The sequence below is a fragment of the Podarcis filfolensis genome (assembly GCF_964270895.1).
Source record: "Podarcis filfolensis genome assembly, chromosome: 7".
Classification (NCBI taxonomy): Eukaryota; Metazoa; Chordata; class Lepidosauria; order Squamata; family Lacertidae; genus Podarcis; species Podarcis filfolensis.
The window spans coordinates 7,542,464-7,567,327 of record NC_139603.1 but is presented as its reverse complement, the minus strand read 5'-3'; the positions used below and the strand labels follow the sequence as shown (position 1 = coordinate 7,567,327).

Genomic DNA, 24,864 nt, shown 5'->3' with positions numbered 1-24,864 from the left:
CGTGACGCAAGCGCACCTTTCCCCAAAAAACACCCCGGGCTTCATGCTGAATTCTGTGCACGCTCCGCGGACGGCGCGCTCCCTTTGCGGGGTGCAGCGCGCGCGCAGAGCCTTCCACGGCGGCGCGCTCCGGCCGGGCGCGCGCGCGCGCGCGTCCCGCCCGCCCTTGTGACGCCGCGCGCCCGCTCGGCCACTGGCTCGCTGGGTGCCGGCGGTGCCCTGGGCGGGCGCGGCGGCGGCGACGGGCGGGGATGGCCACGCCCGGAGCCCCCGCCCGGACACCTTCTTCCCGCGGGGTTGGCCTGGCGGCGGGGAGGGGTCCGGGGCCGGCTCCCCTTTTCTTCCCCCGCCGGCGCCCGGGCGCGCAGAGCTGAGCCGCGTCGCCTGGCGCCATGGAGACGTTGTCCTGGGCGCTGCGCTGCTCGAGGGCCTTTTGGCGGCGCGCCTCCGGCCCGCAGGAGCAGCGGCTGCTGGAGGGGATGAGCTACGGGATGGTGGGCAGCATGGCGCTGGCCATGCTGGCCACGCGCTGCCTGAAGATCCCCTACGGGCGCTACGCCTCGTCCGCCTACGGGCCGCCCATCCCGGCCAAGGTGGCCTGGGCGCTGCAGGAGGCGCCCGCCTTCCTCGTGCCAATGGGGCTGGTCTGGGGCAGCGACGGCGCCCGGCTCGGCTTCTGGCCCAACCGCTTCCTCCTGGCCCTCTTCGGCATCCATTACACGTACAGGTGAGCGCGGCCGGCGCAGGTGGGGCAGTGGCGTAGCGTGGGTTGTCAGCACCCGGGGCAAGGCAAGTCATTTGCGCCCCCTAACCCGTGGATTTGCGCCCCCTAACCCGTGGATTTGCGCCCCCTAACCCCAGATGTTGCGCCCGGTGCGGCCGGCCCCCCCTGCACCCCCTACGCTACGCGACTGAGGTGGGGTGGGGTGGGGGGTTGGCCTTCCCCGGACCTGGAGGACCCGGGGAAGGAGCAGTGGCGTAGCGTGGGTTGTCAGCACCCAGGGCAAGGCAAGTCATTTGCGCCCCCTAACCCGTGGATTTGCGCCCCCCTAACCCTAACCCCCAGATGTTGCGCCCGGTGCGGCCGGCCTCCCCTGCACCCCCCACGCTACCCCACTGGGAAGGAGCCCAGCAGCGAATTCCCCACCGGGCTTGTTCCATTCTTCCTCCAGCTGCATGAAATCGGCGTGCTGAAGATAGAGGTGAAAACTTAACAATAGAAAATACATTTTTGGGGGGGGTTCAATAATCAAAGATTGAATCCTCAATCTTTGGGAGGGTGCACCCTTTTCCTAACCAGAATGGGCAACAACCACCATGCACAATACATTTTGGGGGGGTTCAATAATCAAAGATTAAATACTCAATCTTCGGGAGGGTGCACCCTTTTCCTAACCAGAATGGGCAACGACCACCATGCACAATACATTTTGGGGGGGTTCAATAATCAAAGATTAAATACTCAATCTTCGGGAGGGTGCACCCTTTTCCTAACCAGAATGGGCAACAACCACCATGCACAATACATTTTGGGGGAGTTCAATAATCAAAGATTAAATACTCAATCTTCAGGAGGGTGCACCCTTTTCCTAACCAGAATGGGCGACGACCACCATGCATAAAAGCGAATCATCAGCATGGGGTTTTTTTGTGTCTTTTTTTAGAAGTGCAAAGGGGGGGGAAGTGATACAGAAACCCCTCCGCGATGTGCACCCCCACAAAAAAAAGACCCCGGGCTAATGGTGAGATACGGGCATGTTCAGTGACCCAACAACCTCCTTTTGCGGACCTAAGCGAATCTGGGCAACGGGGGTGCAAAGTTTTCAGAAGGACAAAAAAAAAAAGGTGGTGGGAAGCGAAGTGCCCCCCCCAAAAAAAACCTATAGCCTACTGAATCAGAAGAATCAGTATTTGCATCAGGCACGAGCCATAGCCATACAATAAAATAAAACATACTGAAGATAGAGGTAAAAACCTAACAATAGAAAATACATTTTGGGGGGTTCAATAAACAAATAGTAGATCTTATTCTAATCGCCCCCGCTAAAAACCTTGCAGTTTTTGCTGTCACCTGATCACATTGAGCTGCTAAAAGACAGGACACAGTAGCAAGGGCTGAGCAACCCGGAACGGACAATAATAGAGGAGTAATAACCTCAAATATTTATAAATATAGTGGTACCTCGGGTTAAGTACTTAATTCGTAAAGGTAAAGGGACCCCTGACCATTAGGTCCAGTCGTGGCCGACTCTGGGGTTGCGGCGCTCATCTCACTTTATTGGCTGAGGGAGCCAGCGTACAGCTTCCGGGTCATGTGAACATGATCAAGCTGCTTCTGGCGAACCAGAGCAGCGCACAGAAACGCCGTTTACCTTCCCATCGGAGCGGTACCTTTTTATCTACTTGCACTTGGATGTGCTTTTGAACTGCTAGGTTGGCAGGAGCTGGGACCAAGCAACGGAACCGCCGACTTTCTGATCAGCAAGTCCTAGGCTCTGTGGTTTAACCCACAGCGCCACCTGAGTCCCTATTAGAGGGGTAATAACCTCAAATCTTTATGAATAATACTAGCCTACTGATGTGTTCTGTACATGCTCAGTGGCACCATAGGACGGTAAGCTCTCTTTGCTGGGCTAAGCAAACCCAGGCAAGGGCGGCTTTTTTCCAAAGGCATCAACCAGCCTGAGGAAGAATGGAACAACCCCGGCAAAGGGGGTGGGGGCGACAACAGGAAAAAACGTTCTGACAGCAGGAGCCGTTTGCTTGAGCTGAGATTGCAGGTGGGTTGGGATAGATGACCCTCGAGGTCCCTTCTGACTGCGGTTCTATGATACGGCTGATGGAGAAATGCCTCTTCCGAAGTAGCTTTTGACAAGCTGCAGTGAGTTAGCGTGCTCCATACTCCCACTAATGGAGGGCATCGTTTTGGTTTTTTAAAAAGTGGGTCCCTCCATAACTGGATCATAGAATTGTAGAGTCGGAAGGGATCCCAAGGGTTATCAAGTCCAAGTCCCTAGAATACTGGAATCTCAGCACACAGTTGCCACATCCAATTTGAAACTATGCCTTTTCTGAAACAGCATTTGACATGTTTTTTCCTCCCTCGTCTCTCTCTTTCCTTTATCCTTTGTCTAACATCCAGCCTGAGGAAGAGTTCTGTGAAACTCAAACATTTGCCTCTAGTTTGATATCTTCTAAAAGATTGCCAGTGGCTGCCAGCATTTGTGTGTGTGCGTGTACTAAATGTGTGTGTGTGTGTGTGTGTATACTAAGTGCATGGGTAGGCAAACTAAGGCCCAGGGGCCAGATCCGGCCCAATCGCCTTCTAAATCCAGCCCGCGGACGGTCCGGGAATCAGCGTGTTTTTACATGAGTAGAATGTCCTTTTATTTAAAATGCAACTCTGGGTTATTTGTGGGCCATAGGAATTTGTTCATATCCCCCCCCCCCCAAATATAGTCCAGCCCCCCACAAAGTCTCAGGGACAGTGGCCCCCTGCTAAAAAAGTTTGCAGACCCCTGATTTGACCATTGTGACCAGTAGCCACTGGTAGCTTCTTCCATTAAATTGTATAGCCCATTTCAAAGCCTCCACATCTTAGGCATGCAAATTCCATCGTTTAAACCACTTGCTGTGTAAAAATGCATTTCATTATGTCTGCCCCGAAATTCCTACTATAGTCATACCTTGGTTTTTGAATAGCTTAGTTCCTGAACGTTTTGGCTCCTGAACGCTGCAAACCCAGAAGTGACTGTTCTGGTTTGTGAACTATTTTTGGAAGCCGAACATCCGACGGGGCTTCCGATTGGTTGCAGGAGCTTCCTGCAGCCAATCAGAAACCGCGCTTTGGTTTCTGAACCTTTTGGAAGTCGAACGGACTTCCGAAATGGATTCCGTTTGACTTCCAAGGTATGACTGTATTTAGCTTCATTGGACAACAAGGTTGCGCCTGTTGGTTCTAGCATTATGAAAGAGGAGAAATATGGATTGCGACATAATATAATGTTTGAAGAAAGGTTGGGGAAAGGTTGTGGAGGAAAGGAGTCAAGTTCACTGTGTGTACGGTGTTAAAGGAAAATATTATGAAAATGATGTATAGATGGTACTTAACCCCTGTAAAATTAGCAAAGATATATCATAACAGTGATAATCTATGCTGGAAATGTAAAGAAAAAGAGGGTACCTTTTATCATATGTGGTGGACCTGCCCCAAGGTGAAAGACTTCTGGGAGAAGATTTATAATGAATTGAAAAAAATGTTGAAATATACATTTATTAAGAAATCAGAGGCCTTTCTTCTTGGAATAACAGGTATGGAATTGCCCAAAAAAGATGTTAGATTGTTTTTGTATGCCAGAACTGCAGCTAGAATTTTGTTAGCCAAGAATTGGAAATCACAAGAAGTCCCAACAGTAGAGTCCCAATGGCAGATGAAGATGATGGACTTTTCGGAGCTAGCCGACCTGACTGGAAGAGTCTGCGACCAGGAGGAGGAGGAGTATCAGGAGGAATGGATGAAATTCAAAGACTATTTACTTAAATACGTTAAGATAATTTAATTGGAAAAACTTGCAAATATAAGATAGGCTTAGGATTTAAATATGCAATGTTAGAGAATAATGTGTTTAAAGTTAATATGAAAAGAAAGAAAGATGTTAAGTGATTTAAGTTAATTTTATGAGAAAAAAATGGTTTTGGAAAACTGTTTCAATGATATACACTGAAATTCAGCCAGGGAGGAAGTCACTTAACAATGTTACTAAGATTGGATCAAGTACAGTTCAGATCTATGTTTGTTTGTCTGTTTAAAATTTTGGAAAATCAATAAAATTTATTTTGTGCTATGCTGAATAGAAGGCTCTGCTTATTAAGGGGGATGTCGATGGTCTTATACCTTTTGCCTCAGGCCTCAAAATCTCTTAGGTTGGAAAATGTCCTGTGTGTGTGCAACTTTCTTCTTTTGCCCCTGACCTTAACATACATTATGCTTTAAAATACCATTTTTTAACCACTGCTATTGCAGTTTGTCACATTTTAACCAGCACCCACTCTTTCTCTATTTTTCTTTTTACAACTTTGGTATGCCTTTCCCTGCCCTTTCGCCTAATATGTGACCCGATTTGTAAGGTAAGCATTGTGAATTGGGGACAGCTTAAAGGAGTAACCCAGTTCCTTCTCATCTTGTATTACTCAGCTAAGTGGATGATCACAAGCTGTGCTTTAAAGCTGCTGTCGATATGAACGCTTACAAGTAAATGATTCATTTTTAAAGTCATAAAAACGTGTTGCAAAGTGCAAACGATAGCTTTTTCTAACCGTAGTTGTAAAAATACGGAAAGATTCACACCATAATTACAAAGGGACCTTAATCTTCTCTGTATCGTTCCGTTTTTGAGCTTCTGTGAGCACACATAATTCAGTGTTTAGGTAAATAAGGTTCTTGCACCATAAAAGCTAATTTGCCTGGGTGTCTACCTCAGCTATTCAGTAATGTCAAGGCAGCAAACTGCAAATACAAAAATACGTATGCGGCAGTGTATGCTGCGAAATCTATTCTAGCAAAGAAAGTGGGCTGGAGCCCATTACACCTTTTCAAATACTTAGACAGCAATGCATTCTGGGAAGCAGAAACTTACTTTTGCATAAATAAGTCTGAGGGTTTTGATACCTTTTTTTTGCTGTCTTCCCCAGCGCCAATCCTATCATTAAGGTGGCAGCTGATTTGGGTGGTCATGAAAGGGGAACTGTAGTTATTATTCACAGCCGTAGTTTGAAGTAATTGAAGTTTCTGAACAGTCTTCAGAGATGGCCCCATGTACAATGCATTGCAATAATCTCATCGGGATGTTACCAGGGCATGACAGGCTATTCTTCTTCAAGGAGGGTCACAGCTGGCCTTCTGCGTCACTGAAACCAGTTAGGTCTCCAGTTAACAAATGGCTCCAAGGAAGGCAGAGCGCTTGTAAACACTTCACCTTACTTGCCCGACTCTGGAATGCTATTGGACAGGCTCTGGGAGGTTCTTCCAAGATCTCGTGGGACCGTCTGAGTTCCTGAGAGATCTCGCAAGAGCCTCCCCGAACATAGTACAGTGGTACCTCAGGTTACATACTCTTCAGGTTACATACGCTTCAGGTTACAGACTCCGCTAACCCAGAAATAGTGCTTCAGGTTAAGAACTTTGCTTCAGGATGAGAACAGAAATCGTGCTCCAGCAGCGCGGCGGCAGCAGGAGACCCCATTAGCTAAAGTGGTGCTTCAGGTTAAGAACAGTTTCAGGTTAAGAACGGACCTCCGGAAAGAATTACCGTATTTTTTGCTCTATAAGACTCACTTTTTCCCTCCTAAAAAGTAAGGGGAAATGTGTGTGCGTCTTATGGAGCGAATGCAGGCTGCGCAGCTATCCCAGAAGCCAGAACAGCAAGAGGGATTGCTGCTTTCACTGCACAGCGATCCCTCTTGCTGTTCTGGCTTCTGAGATTCAGAATATTTTTTTTCTTGTTTTCCTCCTCTAAAAACTAGGTGCGTCTTGTGGTCTGGTGTGTCTTATAGAGCGAAAAATACGGTAAGTACTTAACCCGAGGTACCACTGTAAGCAAGTCTGTGGGCTTAAAAGCTCTTGACACACTGGGAAAACCCAGCGCAAAAGAGACTTTGAGGTTCTCTGCCTTGCATGCAATTCATTTGCAGGATTTCAACCAGCCAGCTTTCAGCTGCTACAAGATGCAATTGTACTGCACTCCGTCATTTAGTCAGAACATTGGGATCCAGATAAAATCCACACTACACCCATAATCTATAATCTAATCTAGAACTACTATAGAGTAGATTAAATTCTGGTTGAAATCAGTGCGACAAGATAAGCCATGAGTAACTTACCCATTGGTTTTAACTACATTGATCTGGATCCAACCCTGTTAGTGGAATGCATAGGATTAAGCTAAGAGTACATTGAGAACTATGCATGAATGTATAATCAGATTAAGGTTAAACCCTGGTCTGTCAGGAGTAACACGCAATACTTACAATGTTTTTCAAGAACTAAAGAATGTTCTGTGCATGACTGCCTTTTACGGGCTACACAATCTAGTGGGATCTGAGTCCTTTGCACATGCATGTATGATGAAATGCATCTGCATTCAATGATTGGTGGTTGAAATGTTCTGTGCATGATTGATTCCTCCCCAAGTTGGGGAGGAAACAAACTATAATCTGAAATACGTGTCACTTGCACAACAACTTCAGAGGAGGTTAATATTTAAACCTTAGAATAGCTTTGGAAGTGGATATAAGCTGTAGGGTTAGAAGTAGAAGATAGGGTATTTTAAAATAGTATTATTTGTAAGTGATAAAATGTGAAGTTATTTTAAGTGTGATTAAAAAGAGAGGGTTAGAAATTATGATAGACGTAAACTGCGAAAGATGAAGTAAAATGAATATCAGATAGGTGGGACTTGGGGAAGCCCACTTAACAATGTTTAGAAAAATAAGGATATGACAAGAATTTGTTCGTATTGTTTGTCTTTTCTGTTTGTGTTTTTTATTTGTGTTATAAAATGAATTAAAAAAATTGGGGGGGGGGGACATCTTCAGAGGAGGCTTCTGCTTCCATGAGACCCTGGAAATGCAGCCATCCCATACGGGGATCAAACTGTGGTTATCAGCATCACGCGTTAACCAACCGTGGAGGCTCCCAAGGTTTTTCAAAAGCCAGGAAAAACCAGGTTTTCGAAACAAACAGAGCCTAGGGGGCTTCCCCATTGCAGACAGTTGCCAATGAGCATGCAGCACATTACAGGGGCAAGGGCAGCGCTGATAATCCGCATGCACGCTCTCGCTTGCGTCCTCTGTTCTGATCCATATCAGAGCAGGTTGGCACTCACAGTACCCTACGGCAGCTGTGCCTCAGCTGGTGCTGCCTCGTGCACAGATGATAGAAGATGGCTTGAAGTGAGTTTCTTTGGGAGATGCTGAAAAGCAGGACAAAAATAAGTATTTTTCACCCTATAAGACGCACCTAGTTTTTGGAGGAGGGAAACAAGAAAAAAAAATATTCTGAATCCCAGAAGCCAGAACAGCAAGAGGGATCTGGCTTCTGGGATAGCCTCTTGCTGTTCTGGCTTATGGGATAGCTCCCCCAAGAGCCGTGCTCCCTTTAAAGAGCACGTGAAGCGTGTGTGCGGCTCTTGGGGGCTTTTCCCCTAGGAGGGAGAAGGGCAGCCTTTCTCCTTCCTCGGGGAAAAGCCCCCAAGAGCTCCATGCACACGCTCCATGCAGCTCTTTAAAGGGAGCGCTGAGCAGAGCCCCTCGCCTGCATTTGCTCCATAAGACGCACACCCACATTTCCCCTTACTTTTTAGGAGGGGAAAAGTGCGTCTTATAGAGCGAAAAATACAGTAAATAAAGACAGCTGCTGCTTGGTGAGTCTGAAAAGGGAGGCCACTCGAACCAAAAGAGGCTTTCTTTTGCTTTTCAAGTTTTTGCAGCTTGTCGTTATTTGGGGGGAAAGAAACCCTCTGAAACGCTGGAAATTTCCTCCTTCACCCCAAGGGACTTGCTGTGAGCTCTCCGGGTGGGGGGCGTTTCACACTGTCCATAAGCAAAACCTCAAATCCACAGGGTCATCTTGTTTGGGTGATGGACATTCTCCTCGGGTCTCAGGCTGCTCCTGCCTCGATGTCTCACCCCAAGGATTACATTTCTGAACCAAGGGTGGCTTTTTACTTGGGTTTCGTAGCCAGGAAAACATCAAGAATGCACATTTTTGCACTACGGCCCAGGTTTACACCAAAGATGCTGACAATGAGGAAACTGAGGGCACTGGTAACAGTTTTGTGTACTTTTCAGGCATTTTAAAACCGTGGATTAGCAAAATTGTGGCGAGGAGAGCAGGATCACACCCATTCTCCCCTCTCAGCCTGGAACAGTCTCGGATATGGCATAGAGAGTTGTCATTTGTGGAGGGGATTGGTGAAAATGGGATGTGCTCAAATATAAAGGGTAAAGGGACCCCTGACCATTAGGTCCAGTCGTGGCCGACTCTGGGGTTGGTGGCGCTCATCTTGCTTTATTGGCCGAGGGAGCCGGCATACAACTTCCGGGTTTTGTGGCCAGCATGACTAAGCCGCTTCTGGCGAACCAGAGCAGCGCACGCAAACGCCGTTCACCTTCCCGCCAGAGCGGTACCTATTTATCTACTTGCACTTTGACGTGCTTTCGAACTGCTAGGTTGACAAGAGCAGGGACCGAGCTACGGGAGCTCACCCCGTTGTGGGGATTCGAACCACCAACCTTCTGATCGGCACATCCTGGGCTCTGTGGTTTAACCCACACGCCACCCGCGTCCCTGTGCTCAAATATACTTGAGTATATTTGCAGAAAATCGAATGGGAAGATTATTTGGGACAGTTCTCCACCTCCTTTACTTAGGAAAATGCAGCTGCCACTATTGAAGGGAGGCTTCAACTTTTCAGATATTAGTTTATACCAGACGGCATATTTGTTAGTATGTACAAAGGATTGGCAGGTTTCTCCTTCTATCAACACTCCAGCTTGGGTAATTTTAGAGATGACTTATTTAGTAACACCTTTATTTGGATGGTTAATGTTGGGGTCTATGTATAATAAAAAGAAAGGATCTAAACCACATTTAATTTTAGCAGCTAGAAAGATACAGGGTATACAGGCTTGTCAGTTGCAGTTTGACCCACGTGCTCGTACTAAGTTAACTTTATGGGATTGGAAGATAGGCAGCCTTTTTTGTGGAAGAAATAACAAAATGGGTTGAATGCGATATGTGTGTGTGATTTGCTATTTTACAATTTGAATATAGATTACCAGCAAGTACGAAATGGCAGTATCTTCAATTACAGCCTTTGCTGGAGTCTATATATAGCCCATCTGCTTTGAGATTATTATTGGATCTTTCCAGAAAGAAGCTAAACCTGTACCTGTTGTTTATGAATGCTTAATGGAACTTCATAAGGTAGAATTTCAAGAACTTTGAGGTGCCTGGAATTAGAATGTAATATGCAGCCTAAAGAATGAAAAATTGCTTTAGAAGAGACACAGAATATTACCTTAGAATTGAAATAGCCACCGTTCCAACAATAATTAATTGAGTGTATTGGACTCCACAACATTTGCATAGGAAGTCACTGTCTAATAGAGATAAACGTTGGTGATGTAACACCTTGGTTGAGGTACATGATGCAAGCTTGTCCAGTGATGCAGTATTTCTGGTCTGAAGTTTTTATCCGCATTGGCATCTGTTTTGTATTGGCAAAATATTTGTGTACTTCTAAAATATATTCTTGTCGGATGGGATTAACAGCAGGACAACAAAAGTGGATTTTGTGAGCCCTTATGATAGCTAAGAGACTCAAACTTTAAACCTGGAAGGGTAAATTCCATGGTGACAATTGGACGTATTTCATACAGACATAGATTTTTGTGTGGATACCTATCTGGACATTTGGGGAGCTTATCTTAACTTACATATTTGACTTAAGATTTACTGATGATTTATTGTACTGTACTCAGATTGTGAACCTATTGTGGCTTTTTTGGGTTAGTATTATTTATATACTACTTTTAATTGTCTTTATTTATTATTTTGTTCTCTTCCCTTTCTCTTCCTCTGTTAAACTCACAAATAAAAAAACGATTAATAAATGAAAGACCAACTGGCACAGGGCCTGGACTTCTACTGCATCACTGAGTCTCACCTCTGCTATTGCAGGAGCAAAGCCTCCCTCTGCCGCCGACTTGTCTATGGAGGGTTGTCGACCCAGTAGGCAGATTCTGAGGATTTCCTGTTTAGGAAAGTTTTTAACGTTTTTATCATGTTTTTAATATTCTTTTGGGAGCCGCCCAGAGTGGCTGGGGAAATCCAGCCAGATGAGCAGGGTATAATAATAATAATAATAATAATAATAATAATAATAATAATAATTCCCTCCTCTTTCTTCTTTTTCCCTGGAAGTAGACTGGCCAGGTGTCTTGGAGATGAAGGCATAATATACCGTATTTTTTTTGCTCCATAAGACGCACTTTTTTCTACCTAAAAAGGAAGGGGAAATGTCTGTGCATGTTATGGAGCGAATGCGTGGTCCCTGGAGCTGAATTGGCCAGGGGCAAAAAGCAGATTGTGCTTTTTTTTTTTTTTTTTTTTTTTTGGAAGGAGGGAAGTGGGTGTTGAAACAAAGCCGCTGATCGTTTGCCAATCAGGGAGAGAGATAAGGGACGCTAGAGATAAAGGAGGCTGCCTGGAAGGGGGGGGAGGTAAAAACCCATGGATCCTCAGGATTTTTACATTGGGTCACCCCAAATTCACCATCAGATCACATGTCTATGGCCACAGCACGAACCACAAAAATCATACATCCACTGTTTCATTCAGAATATTTTTTTTCTTGTTTTCTTCCTCTAAAAACTAGGCTCGTCTTATGGTCAGGTGCGTCTTATGGAGCGAAAAATGCGGTACATCTAATTAATAAAACAGATCTGCCTCCTGCTTCACTGTAAACAAGGAATCTTTGCTTCCCGACCTACTGTTGCCAGTCATTTCAGTCCGATGAATGCTCTCCATTGCAGAAGCGACACCCAAGGGAGCCTGCTACAGATATGCCTGCACTGGCTGAAATGAGGGCTCCCTCCAATGCTCTTGAATGATACCATATTCGATCCTGGCTCCGCAAACAGTGAGGGGGAAAAGCTTGCCTATTTCTGGACTGGATTCCTTGACACCCTTTAAGTTGCACTCTAGTAATCATCTGGTGCACAGACTATTAACATCAAATGAGCGAAGTCACTCAGCCCTCGGGAAACAATTATAGGCTCCTCCCTCCTCCCTCGCCTCGCCTCTCAACAAGTCACAGGTGTCCTCCTTCCCTGCCCCACCTTTCTGCAAGACACTTCGGTTATTTAAATAATGTGCATGAAGTGCTTTGAGCACGTTCGACTTCCAAAAGGTTCGGAAACCAAAGCGCGGCTTCTGATTGGCTGCAGGAAGCGCCTGCAGCCAATAGGAAGCCCTGTAGGACGTTTGGCTTCCAAAAAGAGTTCTCAAACCGGAAGTTTGCAGTTTTCAGGAGCCAAAACGTTCGGGAACTAAGCTGTTCAAAAACCAAGGTACGACTATAGTAGGAATTTCGGGGCAGACAGAACGAAATGCATTTTTACATTTAAATTATGGAATTTGGTTTAAACTGTGGAATTTGCATCCCTAACATGTAGAGGCTTTGAAATGGGCTGTACAATTTAATGGAAGAAGCTACCAGTGGCTGTTGGGATTTTTCCTCTATGTGCAGCTTCACACAAAGTCAATTAAGAGTTGCCCAACAGCCAAGACTGAGCAAAGAAGAGTTATCTGCCTAGAGATATGGGACCTTGGAGGCATCCCTACCATAAGGTCTCATGCAGGCATAATGATTTATGACCTACTGACTGGAATGTGTTTTGTTGGTCAGTGTGGTGTTTCCGAGAGTCGTTTGGTTTTGTTAAGAGAGAGCTAGTTAAGATCCGTGTATCTGTTCCTGTATATAGTAACTTGTAGAGTCTGCTGTACATAATGTTGTTGTTGTTTAGTCGTTTAGTCGTGTCCGACTCTTCGTGGCCCCATGGACCAGAGCACGCCAGGCACTCCTGTCTTCCACTGCCTCCCGCAGTTTGGTCAAACTCATGCTGGTAGCTTCGAGAACACTGTCCAACCATCTCGTCCTCTGTCGTCCCCTTCTCCTTGTGCCCTCCATCTTTCCCAACATCAGGGTCTTTTCCAGGGAGTCTTCTCTTCTCATGAGGTGGCCAAAGTATTGGAGCCTCAGCTTCAGGATCTGTCCTTCCAGTGAGCACTCAGGCTGATTTCCTTCAGAATGCAGAGGTTTGATCTTCTTGCAGTCCATGGGACTCTCAAGAGTCTCCTCCAGCACCATAATTCAAAAGCATAAATTCTTCGGCGATCAGCCTTCTTTATGGTCCAGCTCTCACTTCCGTACATCACTACTGGGAAAACCATAGCTGTACATAATAAACACATCTCTGACTTCCGGGTTAGTGCCATCGGCAATGGCGGAATTCCTCTGATCAAGAGGAACCCGCTCCGCGAAAATCGGGTCTTGCTGCCGCGGAGAAGTCGGAGACCCTTTAAAAATCCCAGGCGGAGGAAGCCTGGGAACGTGGGATTCGGCTGACACCAGGAGCACCCCCCCTACTCGCAAGGAAACCCCTTTTTCGGGGATCCGAAGCGACGTGGGGTGAGTGGCACGGTGTTTTGAATCGACCGCTATTTTTACGGAGTGAAGCCGCACAGCCGTTGCCGGAGAGCGCTGACTTTTTCCTGTGGACAATTGGACTCTAAACAAGTACCCGTGAGTAGAACGGAAAATTGGATTAAGAAACATTTTAATTTGGCACTGAAGCGGGAAGGTTCTAAACAGGAAGTCCGCCTTCCGCTTTTGTAAATAGACTGAAGCAAAAATTGTGCAAGCTAAAGTCAGGAAAGTCGTATATAAAGGTTTAAAATTCCTCCAGTTTTAACCACCAAAACCCCTCTTGGAAGCAGGAGTAAAGAGGGGGAATTCTGATTGTTCAAGCCTGCAGGAGAGAGAGTTAAGAAAGATAAATTTCCACCGTCTCAAACCTGGGAACGGGGTGTCAGAGACAGAGATTTTTGGGGAAGTTCATTGACTGTGAATGGAACGCCTTTTGACAGATAGTTAAAGAAGAGAAACAAATTGATTCCAATGTTGCCTTTTGCATTTAAAAATCTCTCCAACCGCAGTGCAATAGGTCCAGGGAATGGGGGAGGGGGTAGAAGCAAGCCAACTAAGCAAACAGCGGAGGGATAACGAACAGGGCAGATGAAACGAACGGGGTAGAGAGAAACCGGGGGGGTGGCCTCTTGGAGGGATGAAGCCGGCGCGTGCGAAAGGAGGAGGTTTTTTACAATTAGGGAGCCACGGATATCAAAGCCCCAGCTGCCGACGAAACCTCCCCTCTCCCGATATTATTGCTAGCACCACCTCTCCTCGCGTTTCAGGTTATTAAAAATGCGAAAGGCACCCCCGCTGGGCGATGCGATCGAGAGGATGGTGTAAAAGGGCAGGGGGGTGTTCCTGCCGTCACAGGCTGTGTCTATACCCCGAAAGCAGAAGCAGGGAAGCGGCAACCGGCACCCCTGCCGGAGCTAGGACCTCGCGCCACAAAGGTAACCTTAAGCCCCTAAAGCCCCGATCCGCCTGCAGTTAAGGTGTACGGCGGATTCCAGACTACTGCTGCCGGTTCCGCGGCCCGCTCTGGGAAAAGGACTCAACGATCCCTGCAAAGAACCTGTGCAACACTCTCACACCAACAGCTGCACAACAAACGTAAACAAGCACACAACAGGCACAAAAGCGTACAACAGCACCACAAGCGCACAAGCACACACACAGCCAGCACACAAAACGCGAACAAAAAAGCCCACAAACTGGAGAGAGAAGGGGAAAGCAAAGCGAACTTCCCTGCAAGACGATCCTCTTTCCTCTGAAACCCCGTAACCACGTGGAGGCAGGAGCAGCGGACGACAAGCGATCCTGACTCGCGACGGGACAACGGAGAATGAGGCCGAGGAGGGGGCTGGCGCCGCAGCATATAGTATGCTGAAGAAACGCCCCCCCGGTGTCACCTGGTTGGTTGCCCACCGGCGGGGGTGGCGCCAGCCAGGTGAGGGAGGTAGGCGGGGCTCGGGCTCCCGCCCACAACCACTCCCCTCCCTTCCAGGGAGGAGAGTCTTTAAAGAAGAGAAACAAATTGATTCCAATGTTGCCTTTTGCATTTAAAAGAAACAAAGAATTTGAAAAATGAAAGTAATTCTCTTTTGTTGGACCTGCTTTCAAAAGATGGATACAAATAGAAATTGTCTCCTCTAGAGGGAGCTTGTTAAATTGTTGCTGGAGTCGATTTGGGGATTTCACAGCTGTGGAGATTAAGATTGTGGGACCAGACTCTGACCTTGAATAAAAATGTGTTTGGAAGAAGTTTTGGTGCTTGCTTTCTGCAAGACAAGCGCTTTGTTGGAGCAGATGCATGAGAAGATGGATTTGATGACTGTTGCAGTCAAAAATTTTGGACAAACAGTGAATATTTATACAGAAACCATTCAGGAGCCAACGCAGGAACCTGTTTTGACAGGGCAAGTGCAAATGCAGAAGATAATGGAGGAGGTTGCTGTTGAACCTCAAGTAACACAAATGGAGAGACCCGAGGCCCTGCAGGAGCATAAGCCGCTGTTCTTGAAGACTGAATTTGGAGTGGGCCGGGGGGGTCTGGAGATGTGGGGGCCCTTAATTTTGGAGGGACTTTGAAACATGCTTTTAAATATTTTCTGGACTACACAGCTGACTGTGGGGAATGGGACTGTGGGGAATGGGCTGATCTGTTGAGGAGAGACGGAGTTATTTTTGAGTTGGAGTATCCCCGAGACCTACTCCTCAACGAGAAAGAAAAGAAATTAAGAAAGAGATCAACAAAAGACAAGGTAAAGTGCAGGTACAAACAAGAAGAAGATCTGCAGAAGGGACATGGAAAAGACTTAAGAGCCTCGGACATAAGATTACCAGGTTGATGGACTAGATGGAATGGACAGTAAGGACTGACATAACCCGAGACCAGGAAGAAGAGACGTTGGAGGAAGATTGGAAGAAATTTTTTTTAAAAAAATATTTTGGGAATTAGTGCAAAATTAATGAGCATTAGGAAAAATGTTGGAATGAAAATATTTGGCTTTAGTAGAAATGATATAAGGAATTATGTACAAATAAATATTAAGTTTTAAGCTTTAAGGTATTTTATGGTAAGATAAGGTTAAAATAAATTAAGGTAGATTGAATGACAGAATATAGTGAAAGATGGAAAGGATTTGCTGAGTTAATTAATAGGTTAGACTGTTAAGACAAATTACTCAATAAAAATTGAGAAAGATGGAAAGAATTTGCTGAAACAAATAACTAAACTAGAATACAAAAAGGGTGGTGTGAGGAGGTCGATGAAACAAGTAAATGAAAGATAAAGATATGGAATATTGGATGTGTGTGTTGTTTTTTAATTCTTATTGTTGTATTGATTTTTATTTTTATTTTGTTTTTTTTCCTTTTTTGATGTATTGTTAATTTTTTGTTGTTTTCTTTTTTCTGTAATTTTTGAAACTTCTAATAAATATCATTTAAAAAAAACACACCATAATAAACACATCTAACTTGATTAAGTTACTAGTAGCAGCATTTGTTCCTGCTTCATCCATCCTGCCTGCAACTGATTGCTTTCTGGAACTCTGCGTATGCTCTGCTAAAGTCTGGCTAAGGTCCTGCAACAGGTCAAAGTTGCAAGACACCAACAGTGGCTAGTAGTCACAATGGTCAAAATGTACTTTATGCATACTGCACAATTTGCTTAAAAGGGATTCTGTTTTCAATAAGCTTGGAGCTTAGTTTTGTGTGTGTGTTGCATTTCTGCAGTGTTTAAAACTAAATAAAACCCTTAATTTTGCATTTATTCCAGGGCATTCATCTTTCCTTTCTTAATTCGTGGAGGAAAGCCAACACCCGCCTTTGCATTTTTGCTAGCTTTTGTCTTCTGCGCTTATAATGGATACCTGCAGGGCCGGAGTTTGAGTAACTATGCAGAATACTCTTTAGATTGGCCAACAGTACTGCGCTTCGTTCTAGGTGAGTAACCTTAGGTACTAAATACGTCACAGATTTTCTTTTTTTTTTTTTAATAAATTTTTATTGATTTTCCAACATGAATTGAGACACTTCACAACTAACAATACATAGACAAACAAACATATAAACACGTATAATTTCATAACCTTTTTTTCTTAAACCTTATTTCAACGACTTCCCCATACCTCCCTTTCCTGCATCCCTATTTTAAACTTTTTCAGCAACCCCTAATTTCAGTTACTTATGATTCAATTTCTTTGATCCTTTTTCTCTTACCCAATCAATACGTCACAGATTTTCAAGTGCAGCCGTTGGCGATGGTTCAGAACATCATGAAGCAAGCAGATCGGATACAGACATACTGTGGTGCATTCTCATAACTTTTTTTTTAAGGTTGTGTTTCTAAACCAGCATTCTAATATATTTTCAGGTTTTTCAGGGTGGCTAAGTGGCCTGCTGATTAATGTGCATTCTGATAATATTTTGAGGAATCTCAGAAAACCAGGGGAAACGGGCTACAAAATACCAAGAGGTGAGTAATGTGTCATTGAAATCCTATGCTGCAAATGTGTCATTGAAACTTAAATTATTTTATAATGAAGCATTCTAACAGTAAGGGTCCCAGAGACCCAACTTGCGTTGCAAGTTGCTTGTCACAGAAGTGGATTCAAAAGGAGTAGAAGTGTTTTTTCTTATATATAAATTCCTGCGCTCATAAAGGAGGTGTTTTTTAAAGAACACAATAAAACAGATTTTTCCTTTTTGAAAATCTCTAGCTATTGCTGAGACACCCACTTTATTGACAGTAAAAGCTCTGGGGCTGCATCACTTTTCCTAGTTGTGTGTGCTCAAATCCCATTTAATTTCCATGCGAGTTAAGTATATGGAACTGGTTGGAAGGTAACCCAGTCCTACAGTCTTGACAAGGTGGTTACTACCTCTGCTGCGTGCAAAAGTGCAAGCCAAGTCTGTCTCCTCCACCGCCATCCTCACTCAGCAGAAATTCAACAGCATTTAATGAAATGCAAATGCAGAAATAGCAACCAGTCTCGCCACGCAGTGCTTAGCAACCGTGCAGCTCCTTATCAATGGCGACATTGTCTGTGATGCGCTCCATGCGCAGCTGTGCTTGGAAAGCACCAGTCAGCCCGCAGCATTGTCACCTTACTTTTCCCCCCCGATGCCGCTCGCAAGGTAAAGACCCTGTAGGTTTATACGCAAAGGAAACAACAGGCTTTCCCTCCTAGCTTCTTGAGAAACATGAAGAGGCAGTTTCAAGCTGTGCCCCTGCGGGGAACGTGCCTTAGCTAAAATGCAACATGCTCGGTACAGCATGCATTTGATGGAGGCAGGCACACATTTCCCAGTACTGTGGTTCACAGCCGTGAATTCCTGAGCGTCCCATTTCTTTGCCAAGGGCATGATGCAAGTTCACTCGGTTTCAGGGCTCTTTTGTCCAGACGAGCCTGCAACTCACTACAAGGTTACTCTGTCTTCATTCTGGGATTTACTGCTAAAAAAATAATTCCTTTGAATTAAATTGTATAGCCAAGAGGGCTTCCAGAGGAATGTACAGCCATATTAAAATACAAAATAGTAAATAATAACCCAGAGAGGTTTGGAGAGGGTTTATTTACCCCACCACACCCCCTGAGAAATTGCACACCCACCCTCAAAAGACAAGTCCAAGCCACACACTGACAGCAATACTCTCTTATCAGCTGGAGATGTGAGTCCAAACAAAGCTGGAGATGTGAGTTCAGTCCCCATTACGGGGAAGTCGAATATGGGCTCCCCTCCTGTTTTTCATGCCTGACCAGCAACAGCGATACCAAGCAAAAAAAGAGGAGCTCCCAATATTTGAACTGCTTAGCCATAGCAGTAGACAGGGAAACAAGAGACACCACGGGGCATTTTGCTTTTGCCCAGCTCCCTCAAGACTCAAATACGTGCACTGAGATCAGATGGGCTTCAGAAGGAGCCCATGTTGGGGGTGGGGGAACAGCTCAGGTTTCATATGCAGGGGATCACAGGTTCAAATCTAAGGCCTAGGCCTAGCACCACACTTGAGAAGGTGGGGGAGGAAAACTTCCGGTTGGTCACCCGATTAATGGCGGACAAGAGCTCTTTCGGCTGAAAGAGCCCCGGCACTCTGAAGATTGGGGTGACCGCGAGAGCATTGCGGAACCCCGAAAAAAACCTCAGATAGAGCATTCTGAGGACCTGGTATTCCGGCGGGTACCCTGAGCGACTCCCCTGCTCCCCGGTAAGCTCTAGTAAGAGCCCCGAGAGCGAGCAGGGTTGGAGACGTGGGTACTGTTGAATCGACTCGCTTTCTTCATTGCACGAAGCTCCAAAGTCTGGCGATCGTGAGCGACCAATTTCTCCGAAAAAAATAAGATTTGGAAACCGTGAATAAAAATCTAAGGCCTAGGCCTAACACCACACTTGAGAAGGTGGGGAGGGGCTCCCACGTGAAGGCATAGTTGAACCAATTTGTAAGAGTGCTGTATGATCCAATGGCCCTCTTGGTCCACCCTTCCCCTAGCAACCCGTGCCACCAGTGCCTCTGGCTATTTTCCCTTCTAGGCCAGCCCAGCGTCCCAACAGACCCAAACATCCCTCCCTATTCCCCCATGCTGCCACATTCTCGATCTGGATCATCATGCAAACCACTGCTTTTTTTTGTAACGGAAACCAAAAGGGTGCAAGGAACCACCATGTGTTTAGCTTCACCTCTAGCTCGGACTCGAGCTACCATCTCTGACAAAAGCAGCAGCCAAGAAACAGAAACGACCACGCCTGAGTCGCATCTGTCTGCTGCAAGGGCTAAATCAAGAGTTTGCTTTCTCAGAGGATGTGGATGTAGCGACCATGTACTCCAGCAGCCTGATCTTGCTCATCTTGAGAACTACTTGCAAGCACAGATGCATTTCACCATGAAGCTCTGGATGACATTGAGGAATTGGGAGAAAGAATTAAGAGTCTTGCAAAGTACAGGATGCCACCCAGAATTATGGGGAGCTGTCCAAGGACCGTCCTTTTCTCCCAGTACTAGATGCTAGTAGACCAGAGTTGCTGATATTTTGGGGGGAGCACCAGTAAGGGGAACCTCAAATCCTCCTTGAGGATCTGACTTCTCGTGTCTTGGAGCAACAACAACAAAGATTTGATTCTTTCTCTCTTCCTAAAATCTTGTTCTGAGAAAACAGCTCCCCTCTGGCAAGAGTCTACCTTGCTTCTCTTGCCCATGGAAGCGATTGGGACATGGCTGGAAACCATGACTTAATGTAACATCAATATTGCTAGAAGTAGCTATAATTAGTTGTTTTACAACTGGGTAACTCCCAATACTTTCGGATTTACAATGACTTAAATCTATCAGAGCATTAATTGCTACTACGCTTCGTTCTACAGGAGGAATGTTTGAATATGTGACTGGAGCCAACTACTTTGGAGAGATTCTTGAATGGTGTGGATTTGCTCTTGCCGCCTGTACCTTGGAAAGCGCAGCTTTTGCTGTTAGTACATTCTTGATATTAGGAAGAAGGGCACAAATGCATCATCAGTAAGTTTTCAGAAATTCTGATTTCTCTTGAATTTTCATGTGGGAGTTTTAATGCATACTTATTTGTTTTTTTTTGTGATAAACCATACTTAAGGTTCCCCCTCTTCTTTGTATGGACAGAACTTATGTTTATCATCTATATTTGCTAAGGAAAGTGACAGGGAAGCTAAATATTGAGCTGGTTTAAATCATCATTATCAGGCCCTTCAGTTATTCACCTTTCCCTCCATCTGGTACCCTCCAGATGTTTTGCATTAAAATTCCCATCAGCCCCAGACAGCACAGCCATGCTGATTGGGACTTATGGGAACTGTAGTCCAAAACATCTGGACAGCACCACATCTAAGTCATTGATAAAAATGTTGAAGTATTGGGCCCAGGTTGAATCTTGTAGCACCCCATTTGAAACTTGCCTCAGGTTTGATGAGGAAGCATTGTGAGTCTTCTTTGAGCATGATTTCCCAACCAGCTCTAAATCCTCCTGATTGTATTATCATCCAGCTTGAATTTAACCAGTTTGATAACAATATTATGTGGAACTTTGTTTTCCTGAAATCAAGATACCGTATTTTTCGCCCTATAGGACTCACTTTTCCCCCTCCAAAAATGAAGGGGAAATCTGTGTGCGTCCTATGGGGCGAATACAGGCTTTCGCTGAAGCTTGGAGAGCGAGAGGGGTCAGTGCGCACCGACCCCTCTCGCTCGCCAGGCTTCAGGAAGCTATCAGCAAGCCTGGGGAGCCCGCGGGAGTTCCCGCAGGGCTCGCCACGATGCGGATAGCAGCCTGCCGCCCGGCGTGCAGGGCGCCCTGAAGCAGAGCGCCCCTCGTGCCAGGCAGACATCGGCCAGCCCCACAAGCTCGGGGGACAGCGGGGAGGCGCAGCGCCGCCATCCCGCTGTTCCCCAAACTGGTTTTGGGGGGGAAATAAAGGAAAAAAAATTCCTTTATTTCCCCCCAAAAAAACTAGGTGCGTCCTATGGGACGAAAAATACGGTAAGTTACATTCCCACAGTCCGCTAACTCAGTAACCCAACCTTAATCTGGACGCAAATCTGGGTTATTCTTGATAAATCCATGCTACTGATTTGTGGCTGTGGTGGCCCAGTTGTAAGAATTCACTTGGCACCAACTTCACTATTTTTTAAGTGTCAGGCAAAGACTTTAAAAAGCAAACAGAAAACCAGGCATTTTAACTATCTTGATTATATACAGGTGGTGCTATCCAAAAACTCATTGTACGAAAATTCATTTAACCAAACAAGAGGAATTAGTACTCTAACCTTGCCTATACACACCAGATTCAGATATCCAAATACAGTGGTACCTCGGGTTAAGCACTTAATTCGTTCCGGAGGTCTGTTCTTAATCTGAAACTGTTCTTAACCTGAAGCACCACTTTAGCTAATGGGGCCTCCTGCTGCTGCCGCCCCGCCGGAGCACAATTTCTGTTCTCATCCTGAAGCAAAGTTCTTAACCCGAGGTACTATTTCTGGGTTAGTGGAGTCTGTGACCTGAAGCGTATGTAACCCAAGGTACCACTGTAGCTGGATCTGAATATATTATTGTAAACAAATAAGCAGCCTTAAAACAAGCCTTACTTTTTTGTGTTTTACTGATCCATAACAGCCATGGTGAGAGGGAAGGGAGGCAAGGGGAGAGATTGGACAAATAGATGAGTGTTTTCCCCTTCCTTGTTTGCTTTTTGCAAGGTTTCAGGGGGTTTTCCAGGGATTTTACAAGGCTTTTCTTTTTTTTTTATAAATATTTATTAAGTTTTCCAATTTTATATAAACACAAAAAGAAAAAGAAAAAGAAAAATATTAAAAACAAATCAATTTCAATAACAATTTTTCAATAACATGTTTCTTTGACTTCCTCATACCTCCCCTTCTTGTTTTCTAGTTCAAATTGTTAATCCAGCAAATCCTAATCTCTTAACATTCCTTTTAATTAACACCTTATTTTCCAATCAACTTTTTAAATTTTATGACTTAAACAATTTTAATCCCTGTTATCTTTGTCATAACAGCTAGAAACCACAAAAGTTCAATCCAGCATCTTTTCAGAGTTCATTAATTTTGTAATATTTCTGTAAATAATCCTTAAATTTCTTCCAATCTTCTTCTGCCGACTCTTCTCCCTGGTCGCGGATTCTGCCAGTCATTTCTGCCAGTCCCATACAGTCGATCAACTTCATCTGCCATTCCTCCAGAGTGGGTAGATCTTGAGTCTTCCAGTGCTTTGCTATAAGTATTCTTGCTGCCGTTGTAGCATACATAAAAAAAGTTCTGTCCTTCTTTGGCACCAAATGGCCGACTATGCCCAAGAGAAAAGCCTCTGGTTTTTTCAAGAAGGTATACTTAAATACCTTTTTCATTTCATTATAAATCATTTCCCAGAAAGCCTTAATCTTTGGGCACGTCCACCAAAGGTGAAAGAATGTACCTTCAACCTCCTTACATTTCCAACATTTATTATCGGGCAAATGATATATTTTTGCAAGCTTGACTGGGGTCATGTACCACCTGTATATCATTTTCATAATATTCTCTCTTAAGGCATTAAATTTCATACCTGTGGTCCATAACTGTTCCCAGTCAGCAAACATAATGTTGTGTCCAACATCTTGTGCCCATTTAATCATAGCTGACTTAACCGTTTCATCCTGTGTATTCCATTTCAGCAGCAAGTTATACATTTTTGACATAATCTTAATTTTAGGTTCTAGCATTTCGGATTTTACAAGGCTTTTCAACCTTTTAGGGCCAAAATTCCAATGTTGGGAATGCATTAAATTTCCCCATAGGAATCAGTGGAAATCGTGGACTCGTTATGTTAATGCTCGCCTAACAAACTATTTCCCAAGAATGCATTGTGTTCGGATAGCGAGACCTGTGTGTATTTTAAACTGACTTTTAATTGTTGGTACCTGCCACTTTTATGCTTGGGTGTTTTTAAAGAAAGATATTAGATTTATTACCTGCCCTTCACCACAGAGTCCCAGGGTGGGTCACAGCAATGTAAATTACGACATTAAAAAAATAGTTTAAAACATTACAATCGGAACTAGAACAGGTCCTAAAATAAATATATCTCAAATATATTGTTTTCACTTTGGTGCGTTAACTTTGTAAACTACTTAAAAACCTACATACGGCGATACAGAAATGTAATAATTAAATAACAGTTGCATTGTTATCAAGTTGCTTACTCCGTAAATAACCTGTTCTACATGAATTTGGGTTCTAACATACCGTATTTTTCACTTCATAGGGCGCACCAGACCATAGGGTGCACCTAGTTTTGGGAGGAGGAAAACAAGAAAAAAATATTCTGAATCCCAGAAGCCAGAACAGCAAGAGGGATCTGGCTTCTGAGATACCGTGTGGCTGTTCTGGCTTCTGGGATAACCACACCAAGCCTCTTCGGGCAGCGGGATGAAGGCTCCCCCTGCCCGAAGAGGCTGCGCAGGGCTAAGGCAGAAGCCAGGAAAGGCACGTCTGAGAGGGAGAACTGCACAGCGCCCCTTCAGCAAAGCTGGAGAAGGAACAGAAGGAGACCCTTCTGTTCCTCCTCCGGCTTCCAGGACAGGCGCATCGCTGAACGGGCGCTGCGGAGTTCTCCCTCTCTGAGAGGGAGAACTGCGCAGTGCCCCTTCAGCGAAGCTGGAGAAGGAACAGAAGGAGTCCCTTCTGTTCCTCCTCCGGCTTTGCATGACAGGTGTGTCGCTGATAGCCACCTGAAGCCTTTGGAGCGCAGCGGGAACTCGCGCTGCGCTCCAAAGGCTTCGGGTTCCTTTCACTGAAGCCAGGAGAGTCTCGCTCTCCCGGCTTCCGGAAAAGGAACCTGAAGCCTTCGGAGCGCAGCGCAAGTTCCCGCCTCGCTCCGCAGGCTTCAGGCGGCTATCCCTGAAGCCTGGAGAGCGAGAGGGGTCGGTGCGCACTGACCCCTCTCGCTCTCCAGGCTTCAGCGAAAGCAACGCGAAGCCTCCGGAGCACGGAGGGAGCACTCCCTCTGCGCTTTGGAGGCTTTGCGTTGCTATCACTGAAGCCAAGGAGCCTGCATTCGCTCCATAGGACGCACACACATTCCCCTTCATTTTTGGAGGGGGAAAAGTGCGTCCCATAGAGCGAAAAATACGGTAAATTTGGCTTTTCCTGTTCTTACTGAGGCAGTTAAGAAATGTATTTGTATTTATGAAGATTTAAGAACATGCCTTGGCCTTATTCCAGATATATGAATGGTAGTAATGTTCTAGTTTTATACAATTTGAGCCAAATAGTACTCCTCACTTCTTCTGCTTCTTCTCCTTCAGCTGGTACCTCAACAAGTTTGAAGACTATCCCCGCTCCAGGAAAATTCTGATTCCATTTATCTACTGAGCTCTTCCTCACATTTCCTGCTGATTCTGAGCAATAGTTGCTGCTGTGACGAATAAGAGAAGTTAATGTTCAATAAATGTTGGCTAAACGGGGCCTCTGAATATCCACCAGGGCACTTCTGGCAATGCAAATACTGTGCTTAATGATGCAACAGGGACATTTCCCATTATAAAGTATTTTTGAATTATAGGTGCTACACCGTAACTGTTT

General features: G+C 45.2%; 1 protein-coding gene across 1 annotated transcript; it reads left to right on the top strand.

Annotated features, from left to right (window-relative positions):
• The first annotated feature begins 192 nt into the window (after positions 1-192).
• SRD5A1 (steroid 5 alpha-reductase 1) lies at positions 193-24,761 on the top strand. The gene is made up of 5 exons (XM_083624792.1): positions 193-727; positions 16,537-16,703; positions 17,134-17,235; positions 20,121-20,271; positions 24,588-24,761. Exons 1-5 carry the CDS (start codon positions 393-395, stop codon positions 24,652-24,654), a joined length of 822 nt encoding a protein of 273 aa, XP_083480918.1. The 5' UTR covers positions 193-392; the 3' UTR covers positions 24,655-24,761.
• The last annotated feature ends 103 nt before the right edge of the window (positions 24,762-24,864 follow it).